At 38.7% G+C, this 23017-nt stretch overlaps 2 protein-coding genes and 1 long non-coding RNA gene across 3 annotated transcripts; 2 read left to right on the plus strand and 1 right to left on the minus strand.

Annotated features, from left to right (window-relative positions):
- The first annotated feature begins 128 nt into the window (after positions 1–128).
- On the plus strand, positions 129–525 carry LOC111235675. Its single transcript, XR_002665692.1, has 3 exons — positions 129–189; positions 323–415; positions 514–525. It is a non-coding gene; the product is annotated as an uncharacterized LOC111235675 (long non-coding RNA).
- Positions 526–6759: 6234 nt separating this feature from the next.
- Positions 6760–13508, minus strand: dlst (dihydrolipoamide S-succinyltransferase). Its single transcript, XM_022769302.1, has 15 exons — positions 13394–13508; positions 10687–10720; positions 10336–10378; positions 9823–9887; positions 9657–9731; positions 9459–9514; positions 9230–9338; positions 8723–8881; positions 8543–8616; positions 8351–8448; positions 7987–8117; positions 7774–7847; positions 7587–7670; positions 7268–7435; positions 6760–6970 (listed from the first exon to the last, which is right to left on the minus strand). The coding sequence occupies exons 1-15, from the start codon at positions 13454–13456 to the stop codon at positions 6836–6838; spliced, it is 1368 nt and encodes a 455-aa protein (XP_022625023.1). The 5' UTR covers positions 13457–13508; the 3' UTR covers positions 6760–6835.
- Positions 13509–14804: 1296 nt separating this feature from the next.
- Positions 14805–21181, plus strand: LOC111236687 (prospero homeobox protein 1-like). Its single transcript, XM_022765509.1, has 4 exons — positions 14805–16034; positions 16463–16564; positions 17067–17261; positions 21014–21181. The coding sequence occupies exons 1-4, from the start codon at positions 14805–14807 to the stop codon at positions 21179–21181; spliced, it is 1695 nt and encodes a 564-aa protein (XP_022621230.1).
- The last annotated feature ends 1836 nt before the right edge of the window (positions 21182–23017 follow it).

The following is a 23017-nucleotide window of genomic DNA, read 5'->3' on the forward strand; positions in this document are numbered from 1 at the left end:
TCGACTCTGAAGGAGTTGCATCTGTTGGGGAACGGTTTCAGTCACATTGAGGTGGAGTCACTGGGTCAAGCACTGAAACAAAACAGCACGCTGGAGCTGCTGGACCTCAGCTGTAACCGGATATGTGATGAGGATGTGCCACGGCTTTGCCACGGTCTGGCCTTCAACGACACTCTCAGGGTCCTCAAGGTGAGCGGATGAAAGGGTGAATCCTGGAACACTTGTATTAGCACTGGTGACGAGAAACTTTTTGCATTCCAAGAAACTGTAGATTCACCTGTGCTAAATGTAACATTTTGAGTGTGTGTGTATGTTTGTTCAGCTCTCCCAAAACCCTATGACAGAAGTCGGAGCTCTGACGCTGCTCCAAACAGTTAAAAACTCAAAATCAGCATTGGAGGAGATCGATATTTCTGTAAGTGCTGCAAAACAAATATTAGCTCAGCATATGAGTAGTATAAATATGAAGTGTTCTTCTAAGCTACTAACGTGCCTGTGTATGTGTGAGAGCAGACAGTGTTTGTGTGTGAGGCCTTTGTGGAGCTGCTGGAAGTGGCCCGTCAGAGGCGTCCTGCTATGGATGTCCGCTACAGGGTCGGGAGCTCTGTCAGCAGGAACTTAGCTGCCCTCAAGGTCTTTCAGGTCAGTGGTCTGAAAGAGAGAGAAACTTGGAGAGGTGGAAATGAACAAAACATTGAATGTTTATGCTCACGATCTTATAAAAAAGTAAATTGTGCCGTGTATCCTAAAGACTTTTTTTAATGTTTTTAAATATATGACCTCTTAGGAAATCCCTACTTGTCTGTTATGTGCAACAGATGCTTGAGCAACAGTTTTATGAAAAAAGGAACTGAAATGTTTTCAAAACTGAATTTTTTTTAATATATATATATATATATATATATAGAAATTCTTCAAACAGCGAAATGAGAGCATCATGGATTTCTTCCAGGCTTTGGATAAAGAGGGAACCATGAAAGTCTCCACTGCTGCCTTCAGGAAGGCTGTAAAGGTCAGGCTGATAATCTCTCACACAGCACTGATAACGTCATTTACTAATATACACTATTAATTAATAGCATAAATTTAACAAAGAAAATCACTTAACTAAGCTGCAGTATTCAGATTTTCATTCATGTGTGGCTGTGCATTGGAGAAAATGAAGTTGTCCTGCGTGCAGGAAGCTAACATACCTCTGGATCAGCGACAGCTTAATTGGTTGGTCAAGAAGTTTGACAAGAAGTGCACGGCCACCATAATCTACAGGTTAGTCTGTGAACTGATGTATGTAGGATAATTATAATAGAGCTGACATCCAATATTTATCATGCAAAGCAAACAAAAAAAGTGCTTGCTGGAAAAATCCATTTTGCTGGTTGACATGATGTAAGTTGAGCTGGACCAGCCACCCACATTAAAAAAAATAAATAAAAACATGCTTCCACTGTGGTGTTGAACCATGCACATCGCTTCAGATCTGTTCGCTCGGGTTTTGAAAAGCATGATAAATTTTGGATAGCACTTTGGTTAAGTGCGAAAACATGTTTTTTTGCAGAGTGTAAAAGTTCATTCTTGATCTTGGATAATTGTAGTTTAGACTGAGTGAATGATCTCAAGGTCTACTTATGAGCTTTTTCTCGAGCTTTCAACCACATCACGTCTCAGTCAGCACAGCTCAGTTGTTATGGAGGTGGGGGTTTTTTGTCAGGGTCAATTGAGGTTTCTCCCATAAGACTTTTTGAACACGCTAGTGCTTCAATCACTTAATAACTTCACACAAATCACCCACAAACATTTTCAGAAATTGTGTTGAATGTCAGACATTAATGTAATATCCAGGTTTCTCTTAGAGCTGTCCCTCTTTGTTGCAGTCAGTTTGATGAGCTGTCATAGATCCAGACGTACAGGATCCAGGATATAAGATAATACGAGACGTCTTTGAATAATAGTTTAAACATGTTATTTTGATGTTGTTCTTCATATGCTATAAATATTGCTTTACAAAACCACTAGCTGCTCCATTTTTGTCATACAACTCTCACAACAGCACAATGTAAAATTTTGCAAAATATAGCACTTATATGAAGGAGTAGCTGACATCACAAACCCAGTGGTATTGTGCACAACTGACAGGTGTACCCTAACAACAGCTTCCTGTGACGTCAGTGATGCCCCCCCCCCCTTCTTCTCCTACTGTAGTTCTTACCTCAACCCAATTCTGTCCAGTGTGAATACTTGAACCTCTGACACCAACCAGCTGCACCCACCTCAGCACTGCCAGCTGTGTCTGCGGCTGGGCCACAGGGTCCTCTGCCTCATTCTCCCCATCCAAAAATAATCTTCTGGTATGACAACAGAACAAGAGGAGGAAGAAAAAGAGAGCTGGCGTCCATATCAAAGGACCGAGAGGAGAGAAAGAATAGGGCCAGATGCAAGCTAGTTGTTTCGCCACATCGGTTAGCTTTGAATGAACTGGCCTGTAAAGGAAACAGCACACTTATGAATATGCATGTGCAGCATTACTTATGCAAGCCCTGCGGAGTGGGATTATTAAGGGTGTGCTGATGAATTGTCTCAAGGTGTGATATCCAACAGAGCAATCTGTTTCAGTCAGGTGGCTCCAGTGGTAACCACAGAGGAGACAATGACATGACGCACCGTCTCACCTGCATACATTCTGTGTATCTTGTGAAAGCGGCTTAACACGATGATATTATGGGTCATCAGGACAGGGAAAACCTTTTTTAAACCAAAAGCCCATTTCAGTTATAAGCATTTATTAATTTTTATTTTCAGTTCTTGGAGGACTTTCATATCACCACTGTGCAGTATATCTAAAGACATAATAAAGAAGTCTAATCAGGTACATGTGGAATTTTTTGGTTTGTTCCAGATGAAAGTTAATCATTACGCAGTGATAACAGATGCCCAGCTGTAAAATGAATTACATACTTGATAAAGTCCTTGTTCATTGATTCCACAGCAGTAACTACACCCTCTGGTGTAGGAGATGTGTCACAGTCACTGTCAACAAAAGCAAGGCAAATTTATCCGTATAGCACATTATCATACACAGACGTCGTTCAGTGTGTTTAACAGAAATAAAAGAAGCACAGAAATAGAAGCAAAAAGCATCATAAAAAAACAGCATAATAACACAGAATATTACATAAAGTGAAAAATTAAAGATTAGATGAAGGCATTGGAGAATAGAGCAGTTTTTAGCTTCTTTTTAAAGCCAGTTACAGTCTGGGCAGATTTGATCTCCATTGGGAGCTGGTTCCAGCACTACCAATCACTTGGTGCCTCTTTCATTTCATTATTCTTTGTACATGCATGTGACTTATATCAAATCACAGGCTTTGACAGTGGAATGTGGTTGTTGAAGGAAACGCCACCAGATTCAATTAATGTGAAACCTAGTAGTCCCTTTAGCACTAAAGACATGACATGAAAAATCCCACTTCCATTCCAGCCTTATGGCTTCAGTGGGTTTAAATGGTGGCAACATTTGTGCAAGGTCACACCAGCAGATTTGATTCTCAGTGTTGATTATATCCCTTTGAGCTGTATCAGCTCAGTGAGTGATAATAATGATTAGATAGCACTAATCATTAGCAGAATATTTGCTGTGTGGCCCTGTGAAAGATGTACAAGACTAAATTCAGATCCATTCCAGTGTTTCAATACTTCAGCACAAACAGTTATTTAAACACTAAAAAACTAAGCTTTGCCAAACTATAAAGATTTACCTTATTTAAAAGTTACTGGTATTTTTGAACAACTGTTTCTGTGGAAATACACGCAGAAGCTACATTGTGTTCATCATCAGGTTTAGACTGATTTGTCCGTTCTCATAACCATTAGTAATATATGGATGCAGAAATTGTGCTTTAGTTGTTGAGCATCTTCATTTAACTGGAACTAATAAAGCTATTTCATTCTTTTCTGTCAATATCTGTTTGGACAACTGCACCCAGATAGAAAGCATATAAACACAATACACCCTATGCAGTTGTGCTTTTGATTGGGCCCATTTGTTGCTGTAAAGCTATTGTTTTTAACCCATAATTAAAATGATTAATTTGTCCCTGTCTGCATTCATAGAGGATGTGTACACATAAAAAAGATTGAATTATCTAATTCAATCCTTAAAACTACAACAGGATTTTAGAATAGGTTGCATACAAGAGCTGTGCATTTGACAATATGTGTGAAGATGTTCAGCTACATGAAGAGTACTTTTCATGCTCTAAAACTTTAAAGGGTGTACTTAACTATTTTAAAGTAAAAGTGTTTGAGGATAAAAAATAAAAAATGGCACACTTTCCAATTGGACTAAAATACAATTCTTAACATAATGACATTCATATAATTAGCTTATTTAAAAAGAGAAAAAAAATAACTGAATAATTTAGGTAAATTATCTCTCTGATGTGGCTTAATGAAAACAAACAGCTAGCTGCCAATGTCTAATGGGCCATCTTTCATGTGAATGGACACAAAGACTTAAAACCCACATCTTATTGAGCAGTCCAATTGGAAATTCACAGATTTGGCCAAATTTTGAAGACGAAACAAAAACCTGCCAACAAACCCTTCAGATATCTATGCACCCACTGGCACACGCTGCCAATTAACATGATCTCGAAAGCGCTAATGGAATCTTGAGCGGTAATAAAAGTAAATAATTAAATTAAAGGAACCCTTGTATCATTGTTTGCTGTGTTCAGGCCCATTAGGACCTCCAGTATTCTCATGGTAATCTAATGTTTGGGTTTTTTGTCTTCTCATAATGAATTCTGTGTTTTTCCTCCAAACACCGTTGCTCAGACATTTGTGTAGGTGCTGGCAGAGAAACAAAGACGTACATTAGGAGCCATTGTGCCCTGTGATTATTAAAGTAAACAGAAATACTGAAGGGGTATCATACACAGCTGCACACACTTGAGCCCATGTTTGTGAAGTGGGAGAAAGGGCCAAGCAACCCTTAAGACTTTGTCAGAGATAATCCCATTATTTGGAGCTCCTCAAGAGCCGAGCGGTAGGCCGGCTAATGAGGCTTTGAAGATCAGTCTCTGGCGTAGAATTCATCTGCAGCAGAGAGTTTGGGAGCAAAATAGATTTGGCACGAGATAAAATGCTTCAGCCAACATCGACCGTGAAGACGTTCCCTGCCTCAGCCTTGTGCTTTTATTTTGCCGTCGTCAGATTTCTAAATTCTTTTCAAAAAGAAATTCTGTTCTGAGCTTAGATGAAATGTGTAGTCAACAATTTCTCAGGTGCAGTGTATGCTTGGCATTACATGAATCATCATAGGGCTGCAAATAACAATTAGTAATCAGATTATCAATTGATTGATCTATGGAATTTCAGAAAATAGGTAAAAATGCCCATTGCAGTTTCCCAGAGGCTGATGTGACATCTCGTCTTGTTTTGCTCAAACAACTGTTGAAAAACCAAAGGGATTCAATTTACGATTATACAGAAACTAAGGCAGGAACATTTTGGTATTTCTGCTTGAAACTTACCTTAAACAGTTAATCAATTATTATCAATATTGTTGCAGCTTAATTGATTCATCTATTGACAGAAACTTAAATCGACTAATAGTTTCAGGGCTAGAGAATCATTGGTGGACTAATGACAATGCAGCATGTAGGTTTGTGAAGAAAATGTGCAAGACCAGTTTTAGTACATAAAACTCTTGAGATGTTTAATGTTTAAAATTGTTTCTTTAAATAGATACAAGTATTTTATATATAGGATAGCACAATGAAAATTTCAACAATGGAGCTTAACATAAAAATATGCTGCCAAATTGTGCGTTTTGAACATACCTCCCAACATATTGCCCATGAAGTAACAACATACTGTATCTATATGTTAAAAAACAAAGTGTTTGGTTTGTGTTTTGTACATTTTCTGCTAATGAGTGATTTTACTTGTGTCTTTTTACCAGTATTTTTAGACGTTGACTGCCTGACAACAGCGAGAAAGGTTTAAAAAAAACAAAAAAAAAAAAGTCAAAGTGATAGGACATGAATGAGTGTGTGAAAGTAGGACTATAACTGAACTGAGTCACCTCACACATGCCCATCAGATAGCTGACATGGATTTAAAGGCATGGCGCTGACACACACGTGTTCCACTCAAAGACCTGGTTTCCTGTTCGCTGAGTCTTTTTTTCCAGACTGTAGCCAGTAACAATGACCAGCGGCAAACCAAAGAAATCTTTCAGTCTTGTGTTGACATTAAAACATCTTGAACTAATTGGAGTGAGCTCTGCTTGGCCCCACTGTGGAAAAAGTGGCTCACGAGCACCGACTAACAAGCAGGGGAGAAAGTCTTGCAGCCAACAGTTGCCTGGAAAAGCCATTTGTGTTTCATGATTACTGTGACAAGGATGCAGCGAGTGTTTATCTACTGCTTCATGTCCATCTGAAGAGCACATGCTTATAATAAAAACACCCATATACGAGTTATCCACATGTTTCTGCCTGTGTATGCCAATTTTTGTCCTAAGACATGTAAGTTAAATGTGACTCGTCTCGTTAATAAATCCAAATGTAGCCAAACATTTACAGACAGAAGATACTGAGCCTTGTTTGCTTTTCTAATTAAGTAAAGGCAGATGCTTCAAATCACTCTCTACAGATAGCACTACATGTATAAGCCCCATATGAGTGTTGGAACACAACCTCAGTATCCCCCTGCAGTGTGACTGAACAGTTAAAAAGACAACAATAGTTATGTAAGTGGTTTTGTGCGACTTGTGCGTGTTTTTGTGTTGTGGAGTTCATTTTCTGCAGCTGATCTATTACATACAGACACATCACATGTCCAGAAGCAGAACGCGTGGATCTTCCACCACAGCTTTTATCTTGCGTAAGAAAGTGACTGCTTCTCTACCGTCAACGAGTCGGTGGTCGTACGTCAGTGCCACATACATCATGGGCCGGATCTCAACCTGCCAAAGCACAAAGCAGTTCAACTGTTTACTCACGTCTGAGTGGAAAACAAGTAGATCGTTTCAGTATGTTTAGTCATCGCCTGTCCAAGCAGATATAAATGACTAATTCTTGCACAACTTTTTTTTATTTTATTTTTATATCATCTGACATTTAATAATTTGTGTAAGATGAGCAAACTTACATTTCATACCTCATTCTTTTGCACCAGTAAAACTTTTGCAAACCAAATAGATTAACTCTTCGCTGTTTTCCTAGTCACACAACATCTGTATTTATGGACAAATAACTCTCACCTCGCCATTCATGGCCACAGGTCGGTCGAAGATGCCATGCATGCCCAGGATGGCAGACTGGGGAGGGTTGATGATGGGTGTACCAAACATGGAGCCAAACACACCACCATTGCTGATGGTGAAGGTGCCTCCATCCATATCTTCGACAGCAAGCTCATTATTACGAGCCTGAGGTGCACAACACAAATGAATTCTCATTTTATGATAAAAGTATATAGGCACTGATTTTATACTAAATTGCGTAGCAGTGTCAAAGATTAAGAAAAGAATACAATCATCTTAGGATGCTGGTTACCACCTATAGCACAACGCATTTTACCTTTTCTCCCAGGGCATTAATGGCTTTCTCGATGTCAGTGAAGTTCATGGTCTCAACATTACGGATCACTGGTACAACAAGCCCCTAAAGAAATATATGTCGTTCACATGCAGACAATGTTACTCAGCCTTTAACAGCAACAGTTTTTACACACAAATGTAAAGTCTTAAAGAGTCAAAAGTCATACCTTTGGAGTTGCCACAGCAACACTAATGTCCACATAATCCCTGTAGATGATCTCTTTGGTTGTGTCATCAATAACTATTAAAAACATTTAGAGGGTAAAGTTTAGTAAAACAAAAATATAAAAACTATAATATTTGGCTACAAATGCTATACTTTAAAAAGCTCAATTTCAAGCAAATGAAAAAACACTGGAAGCGGGTCTGCATCGTCTTACCAGCATTGACAGCAGGTTGTTCAGTCAGGGCGTGAGCTGCAGCCTTCACAAACGCCGACATAAAACCCAGTTTGATGTTGTGCTTCTTCAAGAAAGCATCCTTATGGATTTTCCTCATGTCCTGAATGTTGCTGAAACAAAGTTGATGACACGTTAGAGATTTTTTAGTGAGGAAACATCTTTATAAAAAAGTACCTTCAGTTAAATAATTCCTATGATCACATGCGACACTGGTGTGCAAACACTTATGCCGTGAAATGTGGATCAGGTTCTTTTGTACTGAGGCGTGTAATCCCGACTGGGTAGGGTTGTGAATATGATGGGGAAAGTTGGAGTAATCTTTTCAGGAGCTGCCGTGTCTCACCTCATGTCCACCTCATTGAAGGTGGTCAGCATGGCGCAGGTGTTCTGAGCCTCCTTCAGCCTCTGAGCGATCCTCAACCTCATACGGTTCATCTTCACCTGGTCAGCAGGAGAACAAAAAGTTCTGTGAACCATAGTCTTTGCATTGTTGGTACGCTATGACAAAAACTTTGTTAGTTCCTATGTGTGTTACCCTGTTTTCTCCTCTGCCTCCTGCGGGTAGAGGAGCTGCTGCTGGAGCTGCAGGAGTGGGTCTGACAGCAGAAACTACACAAAGAGAAAGGCAGGGAAACGCAATTTCAGATACATTCATATACACATATAATAAATACATAAAAACTGTAGATTCATATGATAAGAGTAGGAAACACACCAGGTTTAGCTGGGGCAGCCTGAGGTGGCACTGGGGGCACTGTAGGCATGGCCGTGGGGGTTGAAGCTGGAGTAGGTGGAGGTGGTGGAGTAGGAGGGTCTGAAGCTGCCGCAGCTGGTGCCTCTGCAGCCGGGGAGGGAGCAGCTTTAGCAGCAGCAGCTGAGGAGGCAAGAATAAAACAAGTCACAACTGAATTGATTCTGTAGCACCAAGCATCAAAAATGAGCTGAAAAATCTTTACAATCATTACAGTGTTAGTTTTACATTGTATTTTATTAAGGCGAGGCACAGCTCTTTGTTTATCTACACTGATACAATATTATGAAAAAATGTTTAAATGCCTATTTACTCAAGTCAGTGAATTATCAAAACTGTATCGTTTTGGTAATGGTACTACTGACTGACAAAAACTGACAGATATACTGGCACCAGAATAGAGAAACAGCACCGAGTTCTTCTAGTTCATTGTAAGTGATGAAATGATCAATGATGTTCAACTAAGCACACCTCCTTTCCGGAGTTTGAAGAGCGGCGTTCCTCCTTCTACCTTCCCTCCATCGGGCACCAGTAGTTCCTCAATTACACCAGCTGCTGGAGCCGGGACTTGTACAGAAGTCTGGAAATAGAAAATACACAAGTTTTGCAAAGACTTTTTTCTTATCCTGTTTAAGTAAAAAAATAAAAATAAATAAATAAATCATACAAATAATTTTAGGTTGATATTTCTTGTTCATACCTTGTCAGTCTCAATTTCACACACCACCTCATCTTCTGTCACTGAGTCACCCACAGCTAAAATAAAAACAATGAAGGAGTGTGTTTTTCATGTGCAGAAATGTGAATACTTTCAACATCTGGCTCACTGATAATACAATATAGGAGACAAACACTCGTGTAATATCATCATATCAATCATATGTTGACAAATACCAACCTTTCTCCCACCTCACATCCCCCTCTGTAACAGATTCTGCGAATGCAGGAGTTTTGACTGTGACTACTTCTTCCCCTGTACAAAGACAAAAACAACTATAAGTTACTATAAGTTGAACAATGAGTTGAGTTCAATACAAAATGTTGAGAGCTATTGCAGTACATACTGTGAACAGCAGATGTCTTGAAGTATCTGATGTGGAAGACATTTGCCGATGATGGAAATTCGGCTCTAAATGTCAAGAAAACAAACTATTACTTTTATTTCTAGACTAATCTAATTCAACAAATGACTTGAGATGCAATGCAATTAAAGCTAATTAATCTTTTATTTTTTGATGTTTAGTCCACAAGTCAGAAAATAGTGAAAATGGCCATCACAATCACAAAAAGCTCAAGACAATCCATAGATAATCAATTAAGAATTATATAAAACAGAGAAAAGCAGCATTAGAACAATTAATTGATTATTTGATTCAGCACTAAATAACTTTGGTAATAAGCACACACAATAATGACCAACATTATAATGTACAGCTGTAGATGTACAGCTCAGTTTATGATATGATGAATAAAAAAGGAGGATATCTCACTGACAGTGCATCATTGAGCGTTCTACAGATGAAAGGTTTACTGAAGGACAATCAAAGACAAACATCAAAATAGGAGGGAGCACTTACAGCTGAGAATTCCTGTAAACTAGCCGGCTGCAGACAGAGAGGCCTTAAAGGTGAAAAGAGAAGAAAGAAGAAGAAAAAAAAAAATCAACAAAAGCTGCAACGACTGCTTCTGCTGAGCCTCGCACATGAGATGAGTGGAGTTCTCTGAAAGCTGCAGTTAACCACTTGTGGGCTCCTCAGGCATCTCAACCATTGAATAAGCATTACTGATTCTGCTTTGGATGACCCACTCATAGCGCTTGTTTATTCATGAGCAACAGAATAAAGACAGCTGTCTTGGATGTTTACAGCTGAGGCTCTCAACCCCAGCTAAAGAACAGGTCTAGGTAGTTAGTATAGAGGCATACTTACCTGATACACTTTGCCGGACCAGCACATTGTTGGCCTGAACAGATAAAATTTGAAAAAGAAAAAAAATCAGTTTAACTAGTATTTATCTGTATATGTGTTTTTGAATTTTATCTGGCTTTGTACTGAAGGCTGTTAAAATTACATTAGTATCATTTAAATCAATTACCCTCCCCTCCCCTAACTGTCAAAGGTGAGCCTCAAACCAAAACCTGCTTTTCTCTTCACCTGAACACTGACATTAAACAGCTAAATGTTTTGAGCCTACTTAATCTGCCGTGACACCGCGGCCTTGGTTAGTTTGATTGTAAACAGACAAGCCTAAGCTGTAATTCTTCTAAAGAGATTCACCAGTAAATGTGGATTGTGCAGACACATAAAAAAAAAACACTTCTGTGTACCCTCAACTTGCAGTTCAAACGGTTTTCTACAGTGTTATATAGCAGAAGTGGACTACATTGCCTGAAACAACATCAATATACAAACCAATCAAAATCAATCAGTACACTACAATCTGCTAACTAAAAATTGGTCACAAGAGGAAATGCATCAAGATCTGTGTGGCTTACCAACTCAACTCAAACTTTCCTGGGGGGAAACCCTGATTCATCGCCATGAATCAAAGGGCAATGAGTGATGAAGTATATCTCAATAACTCACACCACCGATTACTGTAAGGATGTAGGGAGAGACATCTACCACATAAACAACTTTACTTTTCTAAAATGTCTGATGAACAATCATTTGCCTCCTCTTAATGGGAAGGAAGTCTGATATCCCTTTGTAGCTTTGACTTTGAGGTAAAACACTGGATTTTCCAATGCTAGCTGCTGGTTAGGGTTAAGGGTGCTGCGTTGCTGTATGTGATGAGTCATGTGTGAAGTTATTTTGAGGGCTGGGCCTCAAGTTCCCGCTGTTCTTAAACTGATGTTTGTCAAGTGGAGTTACTTAGCACTCTAACCAAGACATACTGATGTGGGATGCCAGAAGAGGGTGGATTTTGGACCCAATCATCCACAATACAGCAATGCGTGTGCAGACATGTAGCCAACGAACCATTTGACTTTCTATTATTTTTACTTTATAGAACAACTAGTGTTGATTACACACCATGAAGGCCATCATATTGACTGATAAACCACCAGTGTATTTAGTTTAATTTTGAAATCACTCTTCTTGCATTAACTTTTTCAATGTGTTCCACCCGAGGACCTTCCTCAGTCAAAACTCCAGATGAATTCCTGCACATATTCAAAAATCTTTTGTACCATTACATACACTGGCAAGTTAATAGATAACCTAGCTGAAGGTAATTCAGCCTAACACACCTGCCTCGAAAGAAATTAAACCGTCAGTAATCCTACCTTCTACATACACGACTACAACGATTGTTTGGTCAGATGATCAAAAGTAGTTTTTAAATAAAAAATGCAAGACGAATAATTGGTTCCAGTTTCTCAAACTAAACTAAACGATAATGAAAATAAGTTGCCACCCTTATTATACACTCAGTTGCCACTTCATTAGGTACAAAGTGCTCAGACTAATGAGGTATAATACAACAGCCCTGCAATAAATCCTACCTTCATTTTACATAGGTGTTGATTCAACTTTATGATTATTTACGAGGCAGCAGATTGTGATGCTATTGAATTGTGCTGCACTTTAATGATAGGTATTTCTACTATTTTGTCCGACTTATTTAAATCAGTGAGGGTAGGCCAAGTAACTGAAACACCCCACTGTATAATTCAGTAGAATTCAACAGTGTCACAAACAGCAGCCTAAAAAATGATCATTGAGTTGAATCAATAAGTCTGGTGACTGACTATATCCCAGCGTGGACTTAAAATCAGTATAATGGAACACAATACAACAGCAAAGCCAACTACAGCCTCTAATATGACTTTAGTTGAATTAACATAAAATAAATGTTTACACTCTTGACAAAAACTGAACCCTGCAACCTCCTTTAAACAAGTATTCACTGCAGAGCTGTTGTATTATACTGCATTAGATTTAACCAAGTGCACAACTGAGTGTACTTCTGCCATCCATAATCAGCTGGCAACACTAACACCAGGGAGAAGAACAAATCAAGTCCGGAAGATACAAGTCATTACTTTGGTGATCATGTTTCAGTTTTGTTACCTGCTCATAGCACTGAAAAGACAGCTGAACTTGTGAGGGCAAAGCCATAATGCCCCCTCGCTGCACATACATGTCTAACATGACATGGGCTATTTCTGTCAGGTCGCCTCAACCACACGAAACCATAACATACTAACATTAGCCTGTCACGACTGGGGTGTGTCGTGTCAAGCCTGTCACTGAGAAATACAAAATAAAAAAGACTATAATTATTGCTAGCTAACGGGACAGGTCTACTCTCCTAGCTTGTTAGCTAGCCGGTTTGTTGTGAAATGCCGGTTAAAGCTAACATTAAGTGTGGTTTTTACAACAATCTTGAAATAAAAGTCGATATTCACTAGTCAGGTAGTTAATGGGAAACTGTTCTAAGCTTCTTGACTGACCTGAGCTGCTTCTGAAACTGTCACTGTCTGTCTGTCCTTGGTAGCTGAGGCCCTGCTTCACAACAAGCTAACGTCTGCGGTACGCTACTAAACAACCAGCTGTGTCTTATTATAATCAGCGGGGTCCGTCTCAGAGTAAACACCCGGGCTCACGTCAATGATTTTTTCAAACCTACCTGGCTCACCGCTGACAGGGAACGGCCAAGCGTCCGGTACACACATCGAGATCGTGATAACATAGCGATAGCTGGCGGCTGTGCCTGTTGTGTGACAGCCGAGGAAGAAGCGGTGTCCGGACGCTCGATGCTCACAGGCACGGGGGCGGTCCCATTGGAAGAAACCACTGCGGCTAGGCGGGAGGGGGCACGGCTGGGTACCGACCGGCGGGAGCTGAGATAGGGTAAAAACCATCATTTACCACGAACTACAACGTGACAAATAATGTGAATAGGGTGAAATAAAAGGGAATTTTCCACATGATAACATAATAAAATGCACTCAACGATAATAGGACTGTACCATTGCCTGCATTAGGGGAGTCATCTATACTTTTAAAAGCCTTTCAAAAAAAAAAAAGTTACATAACAGACACAACCACACAAAAAGTAAGAAACTGTGTACAATTTAATTTAAGTATTTATTCCTCAGTCAGTTAATTAACAGTTGGCTTCAGATGTTATTATTATAATATGATTATGTGGCAGGTAGGGATGGGATAGGTTGGCATGTTTGACCACACCTCCTGGTTTCTGAAGAGGCTCTCATCTGGACCAGTACAAATAACTGAGTCATTTCTCCTCCTGCAAGTTCCCGACCTGCAGCCTCCTCTGGTCCTGTCCGACAGGCAACAGGTAGGTTATCTATCAGTTCCTTAAACTGTAGCTGGTGTGTTTAATGTCTCAGCTACATGTTATATTTTCTCTCAAGATGTCTAATTTAAACTTTGATTTTAATTCTGAATCTTAAATCGAGTCAATCTGAAATTGTATTATAGCTGAAAGAAATAATGAAAGTGAGAAATTTATGAAGCAATTTACACCACTGATACAGAAAGTTATAAGCGAAAAAATTGTGTCTTTTCTAGCTGTGCAAAGATCTGCTAAGTGCAGTACATCAAAGGCTCTATTCACATCTAAAATTTATTGAAAAACTAAATTGCTTATTTTAAATATGAAACGTGTTCAATTCACTTGAAAAGAAACAAATAGAATAGAAAAAGAGGTATGATATTTATTTTATTATTTTTTATATACTTATTTGAAAAGCAATTCAAATCGTACAAAAAATAGATCTTTGCTAGTGTGACATTTCAAAGAATTCAAGGAAGCAATGCTATTTTTAATTTCTTACATCACCTGCATTATATAATTAATGACTGTGTTTTTTTCACAGTTGTCTTTTCTTTTTTTTTTTTTTCATCTAGGAAGCATGAATCCAAGTGTCTGGAGCAAAAGTATGTATTCCTCCAGCAACATTTGCCTTGACGGCTGCACTGCAGAGCACCTCTCCTCTGTTCAATTTGACCATGTGCCGTCAAATCCAGATGTATCTGGTGTTTCTGTGACTTTCCACAAAGACAGTGAGAACATGAAAATGCCACGGGAGAGTGATTATTACAGCAGCGATGAAGCTGGTTCAGGTTTGATCTGTTCTAGCCAGCTGGAGCTCGATCCACCCAGAGACAGCACCACAAGAAGGCATCCATCTCCAGCATCCAGTTCTTGTGGTCATCATGACTGGAACCTAAGCAGTGGCCATCAAGCAAAGCGTGCCAGAGTAGAAAATATCATCAAAGGTATGACCAGCTCTCCTGGTGCGCACTGCACAGATGTTATGACAAATCAGCACGAGGAGTCCGACTGCGTGCAGGAAAGTGAAAGGATTGGTGAACTGCCTTTACATCAGGAGCACATGGAAAGAAGTGGACCTGGCGGCACGAGTCACAGCCAGACAACAAGCAAGCAGCTTGAGAGTCAGCAGCAGCACCTACGACAGCTCAGAGCAAAGTTTAACCATGTAGATGAAGAAACTGAAACCACAGAGACTAGTAAGGAGAAGTATCCCACCTGGAACGATTCTCCTGACACATCTCCAACAGATGCATTTACAGATTCATACAGCGAGTTTGAGAACAGCTTTAGTAGAAAATACCAAGGCTGGAAGAAGGTGAAGCTGATGAACTACTTCCAATCCAAACCTGAGAGAATAAAGCTAATGGCAGATGTCTTAAAGTATGAACTGTCCAGAGCTGTCAGTAGGAGTGTTGACTCCGTCTTCAAAAGCATGCCACTTCTACAGACATCACTAAACAATGAGCGGAGTGCAGACACCGATATGCCTCAGCAGTCATCAGTGTGTAATGATAAAAAATTAAGAATTCCGTGTTGTGGGAATGCAGAGGTGCAAGTCCCAGATGTTCAAACCGAAGCTCTGTCTCTGGTTGTACAAAAGCCTCGACTGGACAAGTTTATCCTCCAGCCCAGATCGAGAGCTAACCATCGTCCAAAACTTCAGATCCCCTTCAGTCATGACTCCGCTCTGCATGACGATCGGCCGTCCCAGAAGAATCACAGCACTGCCCATCAACATGCCCTGAGATGCTTGCAAGAAGGGTGCACTGAAGTTGGCCAAGCAAAGTTTGAGATGTTTGACACACACTGGAATTCGGTCAAAGCGAGATCAAAGGTCAACTCCAGATCCGTGAGAAGCCCACAGACTCACACTGTGTCGGTGGATCCCATGCTTTTAGAAAGCCTGTGCCTCCCTCACGTCAAGATTGAGTCTGATAGCCTGCAGAATAACCTGTACATGCTGAATGTATCCTTTACAATTTTTTAATGATAGTGTAGTCTAATATTTCTCTCCTTATTGTAGCTTCTGAAGCAGCTGCCTTTAGATGCAAGTAATAATTCTTCTGCCTATTTGAGGTTCGAATAACTCACCTCCATGCCACAAACCATGTCATCACCTCAGGGATGCTGCAAAATGAATCTGTTCATCAACACCAATTTTACTTCTTTTTAAAGAAGACAGCAACTTTGCACCTTACAGAATCCAATGATTTCTCCCTTCCATCTTCTAGACTGTGAAGAAAATTGCAGTCTTTCCATCTGACCTGGGTCGTAACAATATCTTGGAGAGAAAGTGTTTGCAGGCTCATTAACATTGAGATAAGTCAGACTGTTTAGTTACGTGTAGGATGTGTGTGTGTGTGTTTTTTTATCCTTAACACTGGTGCGTTTTAGGAGGGTCTGACCACAAGCCATCTGAAGAAAGCAAAGCTTATGTTCTTCTACACTCGCTACCCGAGCTCACTGGTACTGAAGATGTGTTTCCACGACGTGCAGGTGAGAAAATACTTGCAGTTTAGAGCATGGGTACATTTCTTCCACATAATAGTGTCATTTTAGAATAGATTCTAAATGACCAGATAAATTAATAGTTTCTATTCACAAAGCGTGACTTACTTTTACTGAAAGAATACAGATTTGCATTTTAGCGGGCAGTATGAAAAGTTCTATGGTTTTTAAAATGAAAGCGATTCCTAACCAGTTCTGTGCTTGCAGGATCTGTCACTACAGAATGAAAACAATCAAGTTCATAATTTAAAAAATTTATTTGTCAGCACCATTATAACAATCAACAAAATGTGTAACAATGAAAACACAACATGATAAAATAGTTTATTCGTTTTTCATTATCTTTATATTTTGAAATCTACACCATAAAACATGTTTAGCAGCTTCCACCACATAAAGACTACAGTAATTACAGTATACCAAATTAATGTAATTTGAATAATCTTCACATTTCATCAGCTCACTTACCTGTTGTCCGTTTCGTCCTCAGTTCACGCGCTGTATCACCTCTCAGCTCATCAAGTGGTTCAGTAACTTCAGGGAGTTTTACTACATCCAGATGGAAAAGTTTGCCCGCCATGCCCTCATAGAAGGAGTGGCCGACGTGAGGGGTCTGACTGTGGGGAGAGAATCAGAACTTTTCAGAGCTCTGAACATGCACTACAACAAAGCCAACGACTTCCAGGTGAGGTATACCTGAAACTAAACAGGGATTATCATTATTGCTCTGAATATACCAATTACTCACATTATCTGCCTATAAAGATGAGCTGCAGCCATTTTTGTCAAGAGCTGATCCTGACCTGTCAGTTATGTGTGATCTTTTTTACTTTGGAAGCTTTCAGTGAGGTAATTTTACAGTCTAATTTTTGATCATGTGCTGTTCCAACAGGATTTACTTTTGTTGTTTGTTTTGTGTGCGTGTGTTGTAGTTTATATTCATTATTTCTCGGTAGTCTCAAACTCGAAATCATTTTCGAATCTGTTCACTTCACTGCATCTCCTCATTTATAGTTGATGTAGATTTTTAAAGAAATCAGTGGGGACAGATGCATTTCATATTTTGTAGGTTATACTGAATAATACACCCATGAGTTAGTGAACTGCTTTAATAATTTATGTTTTTTGTTGTAAGTACAGAGGTAAAAGAAAAGAATTTAAAGACGCTTCATCACAGCTGGAGGTCCTGCATGTGTCCACGCGTCTGGTATTACATGTGTTAACGTACATAATTCCAAGATCATACATAAACCACAAATTAATTCCAATGGGTGAATTTAATCACATTATAACATGACACAAGTCACGGTGCTCAACAGCGTAACAACAATAATCTAAATATACCAAACACACAGATGCTCGGACTATTAAGAAAACAAATGTCTCAACACTGGCTCATACACATTTAGTTCAGGGTATTCTGCTTCATTAAATAGGTGACAGAAGAGACTGAACTGAGAGAAGGGACATTTTTAGGATTAGGATGCCTTAGGTCTCATCCACTTTCTAACAATAGCATAATATTATGAGAAAAAAACCTTCTCACATTGAGTTTTTTTCTGGCATCATAATAACTTCATAAAGCCAAGTTAATAACTCTCCACCACATTAGTGAAGACCAAGCAGAAAATAGCCTCATCTGACCGAATTTATCAAAAGGCCATACGACAGCGATGGACACTCAGTGCCCACTTTACTAGGTACACCTGTACAATCTAATCAAAACCGATACAAATTTTCCACCATAAAGTCTATGTTTATGATACCTATAATGTTTTTGTTGATGCTGTCATAAACTCAGCTAATTAATGTAATAAGGCTTGTCGATTATAACGGATGACACGGCCTGAAGTATAGAATCATACTGTGAAGTTTATGTCACAATGAGTATTTAGTCTCACTGTCTTGAGATTAACAGTAAAAGTGTGGGAGTGTCTCTGCGACATTATATTACTTTAATTTTTTTTTTTTATACATGTGGAAATTAAAAACAATGCGCATTCTAATCAGTGATGACCAGATTTCAAAAGTTGACTTAGACGTGACCCTGGAGCATGTAAACTCAGTTCTAAAAATTGAGTTTACATAGTTTACAGCAAAACCTTACTGCACATTTAGGAATGTGCACAAAGAACATGATTTAATATCTGTTTCACAGTCATATCGGCCAAAGTATGACAGTATAATAGAACAGCAGCAGGGACGACATGGCTGTAACATATTTTTTTTCCAATAGTTCCCTGCACTATATAGCAGTAATGGGTAATGATACAATTAATAAATTATGTGTTGATTAAATTGGACCCGGATAAGCATCTGAAAATGAATGGATGAATTGACAAATAATAAATTATTAATTAATTAAAGTTCAAACTTTGACAACTATCTCACATTTATTGCTTTTAACTTATTTAGATATAACATCTTCAAACAGCCTGCAAGTAAAAACATTTTAGAACTAAAATGACTGTAAATTAAATAAGACATACCTTTCTATTACCTTCTAAGTCCCTTTCTTTTTCTTTTTCTTTTTTAAACATATGAAACTGAATTCAGTGCCTCTCAAGACTTTTCTTGTAAAACATTTTGGATTCAATATGTGATTTGGCTCAGTATGAAACTTCAAGGATTCCAGAAAAGAAATCTACCAACATGATCAATAAGAAATGAAGAGCAACAGGCCAAAACTTGAAGTTAGTTGTGAAAGTGCCACCAGAGAACCTGAACCTTTATCTCTGCATCAGGAGAACGGAGTCAAAAACAGCAGAGCAGCAGTAATGAAGGGCAGAGAGAGGACAGGAGGGGTGAAATGCTGTGAGTGTGCCAAAGTAAGGGGATGAGTTTTTTTTTTTTAAGGAGAATATGAGGAGAATTTCTCATGAAACACAGTTAATGAAGAGAGCTGGGTTACTGCACTGAGTAAACAGCTTTTTCCAGGTTTTACTCGTCATAATCACCATCAGTGTCATGTCAAACTGTTTTGACATTAGTTTAGTGTGTTTCGTGACAGTCACCTCTGCACTGCTTACATCCCTGTTTTGTCTCAAGTCAGACAGATTACACTTACGAACACACCCAGCAGTGTTGCTGTGCTTATATGGAAGCTGGAGCTGAAATCAAACATGCATGTCAGAGGGAATGAAAACACAGGCTGCCCTCTTTGTTTCAAACTAGTTTCCCCTTGCACAATAGTAAATGCTTCGAACAAATGTGTGGCTGTCATTTGAGAGAAGGAACTGAAGTCTGTTTTTTTTTTTTTAATGAATGACATAATGCAAATAGAAAATGGCAGTATGTTTGGCCACAGCTGTACTGGAAACAAAAGCAGCAACATGCCCACATAAAGTCCATAAAGGGTAAATGCTCATTACATAGCCACCAAGGCAACCCTAACTCATACATAACATTGGTATACTGAGAATATGATTAAAGCATTAAAAAAATCTGGTGAGCATTAAGCCTCTAGACTCCTCTTTGATGGTATTTATGTAACTATTAATAACTAATATGTTGTCAATGCAACTGAATTGAAAAAAAAAAAAAAAAAACATAGTGAAAGAAGTGAAAATCCATCATTGGGCAGCCTGAGAATCCAGGTAAGAAAAAGCTATATGATGTTATATTTATAAAACTCACCAAAATGAGAGTTTGTTTGCCATGTAGTTCGAGAAAAAAAGGCAACCAAACTGTATTCGAAGCACAAACATCACATTTTGACCACAGCACATGGAATATCCAAAACACAGAGGGTTCATCCTCTGGGGAGCACGAATGCAACAAAGTAAACCTTTTGACCAAATGGTGGTGAGGAAGCAGGTCAACAGTAGGGATGGGAATTGAAAAGATTCTATCGAAACCAATGCCAAAACAGTTTGTTAATCAGGCCAATTGTTTTTCTTTTTAATCAATTCCCATAACGATTCCCGATCAATTTTCCCAACTGTCAGAAAAACATGCCAGCATTAATAAAAGGATTCAATAAGTTCAGAGGCATACGATTTCACTGGTTTGGACAATTTGGTACCAGTCCTCTACTCCCATCTCTGGTCACGTGGTCACTGACAACATTGTAAATCATCCTCTGAGGACAATGAATATCCAGACCAAGTTCCAGGGGAATCAGACTGGTGGTTATTAAACAGGAAAAAAAAAAAAAAAACCTGAAGGTTCTGATGAAAAGGAAATTATGGTACAGGCAGATGTGTGTACTGTTCATAAATTTTTTTTATTGGTTAATTCAACTGGTTTAATATTTTTTTCAATTATTCATGGTCCCTTTGACTCATGACTTACCTTGATTTGCCAGGCCCGAGTTTAATTATCTCAAAAATAATGCAAATCTACAATACTTGCCTTGTCAGTGACACACACAAAAAGTATTAAGAGTATGTGTAAGGTTTCATGCTGTTTTTAAAATCCTATCCTGTGGATTCACAGGTTCCTGACAGATTCCTTGAGGTTGCCGAGATTACACTGAGAGAATTTTACATTGCCATTTCGATGGGCAAAGATCACGATCCATCCTGGAAGAAAGCAATCTACAAGGTGATCTGTAAACTGGACAGTGACATACCAGCTGAATTCAAAAGTCATCACTCTGGATAAAAGCCAACCAGAGGACATCATGTGTCACAGAGGTTACCGTCACAATGTGGACTTACTCTTGCTTTGATGAGCAAACGTTTTGTTTTCAACAAGCTGCTCACGACATTGTAAACCAGACAGGTTATCAGGTAAGTGAAGTACATGCCTGCACATGTCCAGTCACCATACATGCAGCAGACTGATGGGTGAGATTATAATTTACTGTATATGTGTTCTTCACAGGCACCACCTGATGTTATTGTTGCATCATAGGGTCATTTGACATATGTATTTTGCTATATCAGCCATATTCTATAGCAACAATACATATTTTTTGCGATTGTGAAAACAGTTTATCACACAGTACAACAGAGAACGCATTTTGGTTTTTTTTTTTTTGGGTGTATTTGTCTTTAATAAGAACAAAATAAGGTCCACACCATATGAGAAAAACATTTTTTAATATTGAGCAGAACTCGTTATTTGCATGTATGTACAGGGTATGCAAAATGGAAATTACATGAATTCAAAAATGACTGAATCAGTAAATTGTCTCACTCACCCCTCACAAATAATATAAGTGTTTCCTTCTCTCTTCCATACTTACCATATGTATTCATCCACTTTCCAAACCATAGTGTCGTTGGCTGTCCATAGACAAATCAAATCTTCATCAGCAGCGTTGTGTTTTCACTTGTAACTGGTCCTCGCTTGGTCTTCAATGTTGATGCTCCAAATGAAAATTTCTCATGTTCGAAAATACTGGATTCCCTGGTTCTCAAGTGCAAAGTTTGTAGATGTAAAATTTGAATACACCTGCATATATTGATATATTGATTTATTGATATACCATGATAATCAGTGACTTGCTCAGAAAACCCAACTGCAGCAAGGCAACCCAATAAATCTACGAGCATACTTCTGTGATGTGGCAAACTAATACATTATTAAATGTTCCACTGTATATTTAAAATTTATCACACAAAGGAGTAGGGCTGAACGATATGCAAAAACATAATAAATAAATTAAAAAAAGGGTTATTTAGGCAGATATTGTGGTTGCAATATGAGTCATGATTACAGTTGGAATGGTCATTGTTGCCTTTCATTTTCAGTGAAAAAATATATAAAAATGCTGATGTGATATTTGCAAGCAAGCATGTTCCTTTACATGTGGGGCATCGCTGTAGCACCACTATGCTTCATTTATAGTATGTTGTAACACATTTTACTTGTTTCAAAAAAATTGCAGTTGTTGCAATTTGGATATTGCAGTTGGCCGTATTGCGATTTTGATAATATTTTGATTAATTGTTCAGCCCTACTAAGCAGTCATTGCAGATATTCTGTATTCAACACCGTCTTTTTAACTTGTGTATAGTCCAGATACATTTGCAGTCAGTTGTTTTAAGCTTGATTAAAAGTTTAACTGAAGTGCAAGGCACTTGATCCCCACTGTTCCCGACTTTACTTCCCTGTCAAGACGCATTTGGTATCTTTGAAACTGGCAACCTCTGGAGCCTTGTAAAATGTCCATGCACTCTGAGATTGTGAGGCATCAGGACTTTCCTCGTATTCAAAATTATTCTCTAATATAATTCACTATAATTTACCATCATATTTGCAGGTTTTAAACAAGATTGAGGTTGTTCCGCAACCATGTATTTAAATTACAACCCATCTTCTGACACTTGCAAACCCATTCAAGCAACAAGCTGAGACAAAGAAAATACTGCAACAAGCACAGGTGTAACAAAAGTAAACCAGTCGGTAAACCAATGTAAAAACCAAGTAAAATTGGCGCTGACTTCTTATCTGCAATTATGTCCCAGTGTCGTTTTCTTTTAACTGAAAATT

This window comes from Seriola dumerili, unplaced genomic scaffold (assembly GCF_002260705.1).
Source record: "Seriola dumerili isolate Sdu_G_001 unplaced genomic scaffold, Sdu_1.0 BDQW01000025.1, whole genome shotgun sequence".
NCBI classification, from domain to species: Eukaryota; Metazoa; Chordata; class Actinopteri; order Carangiformes; family Carangidae; genus Seriola; species Seriola dumerili.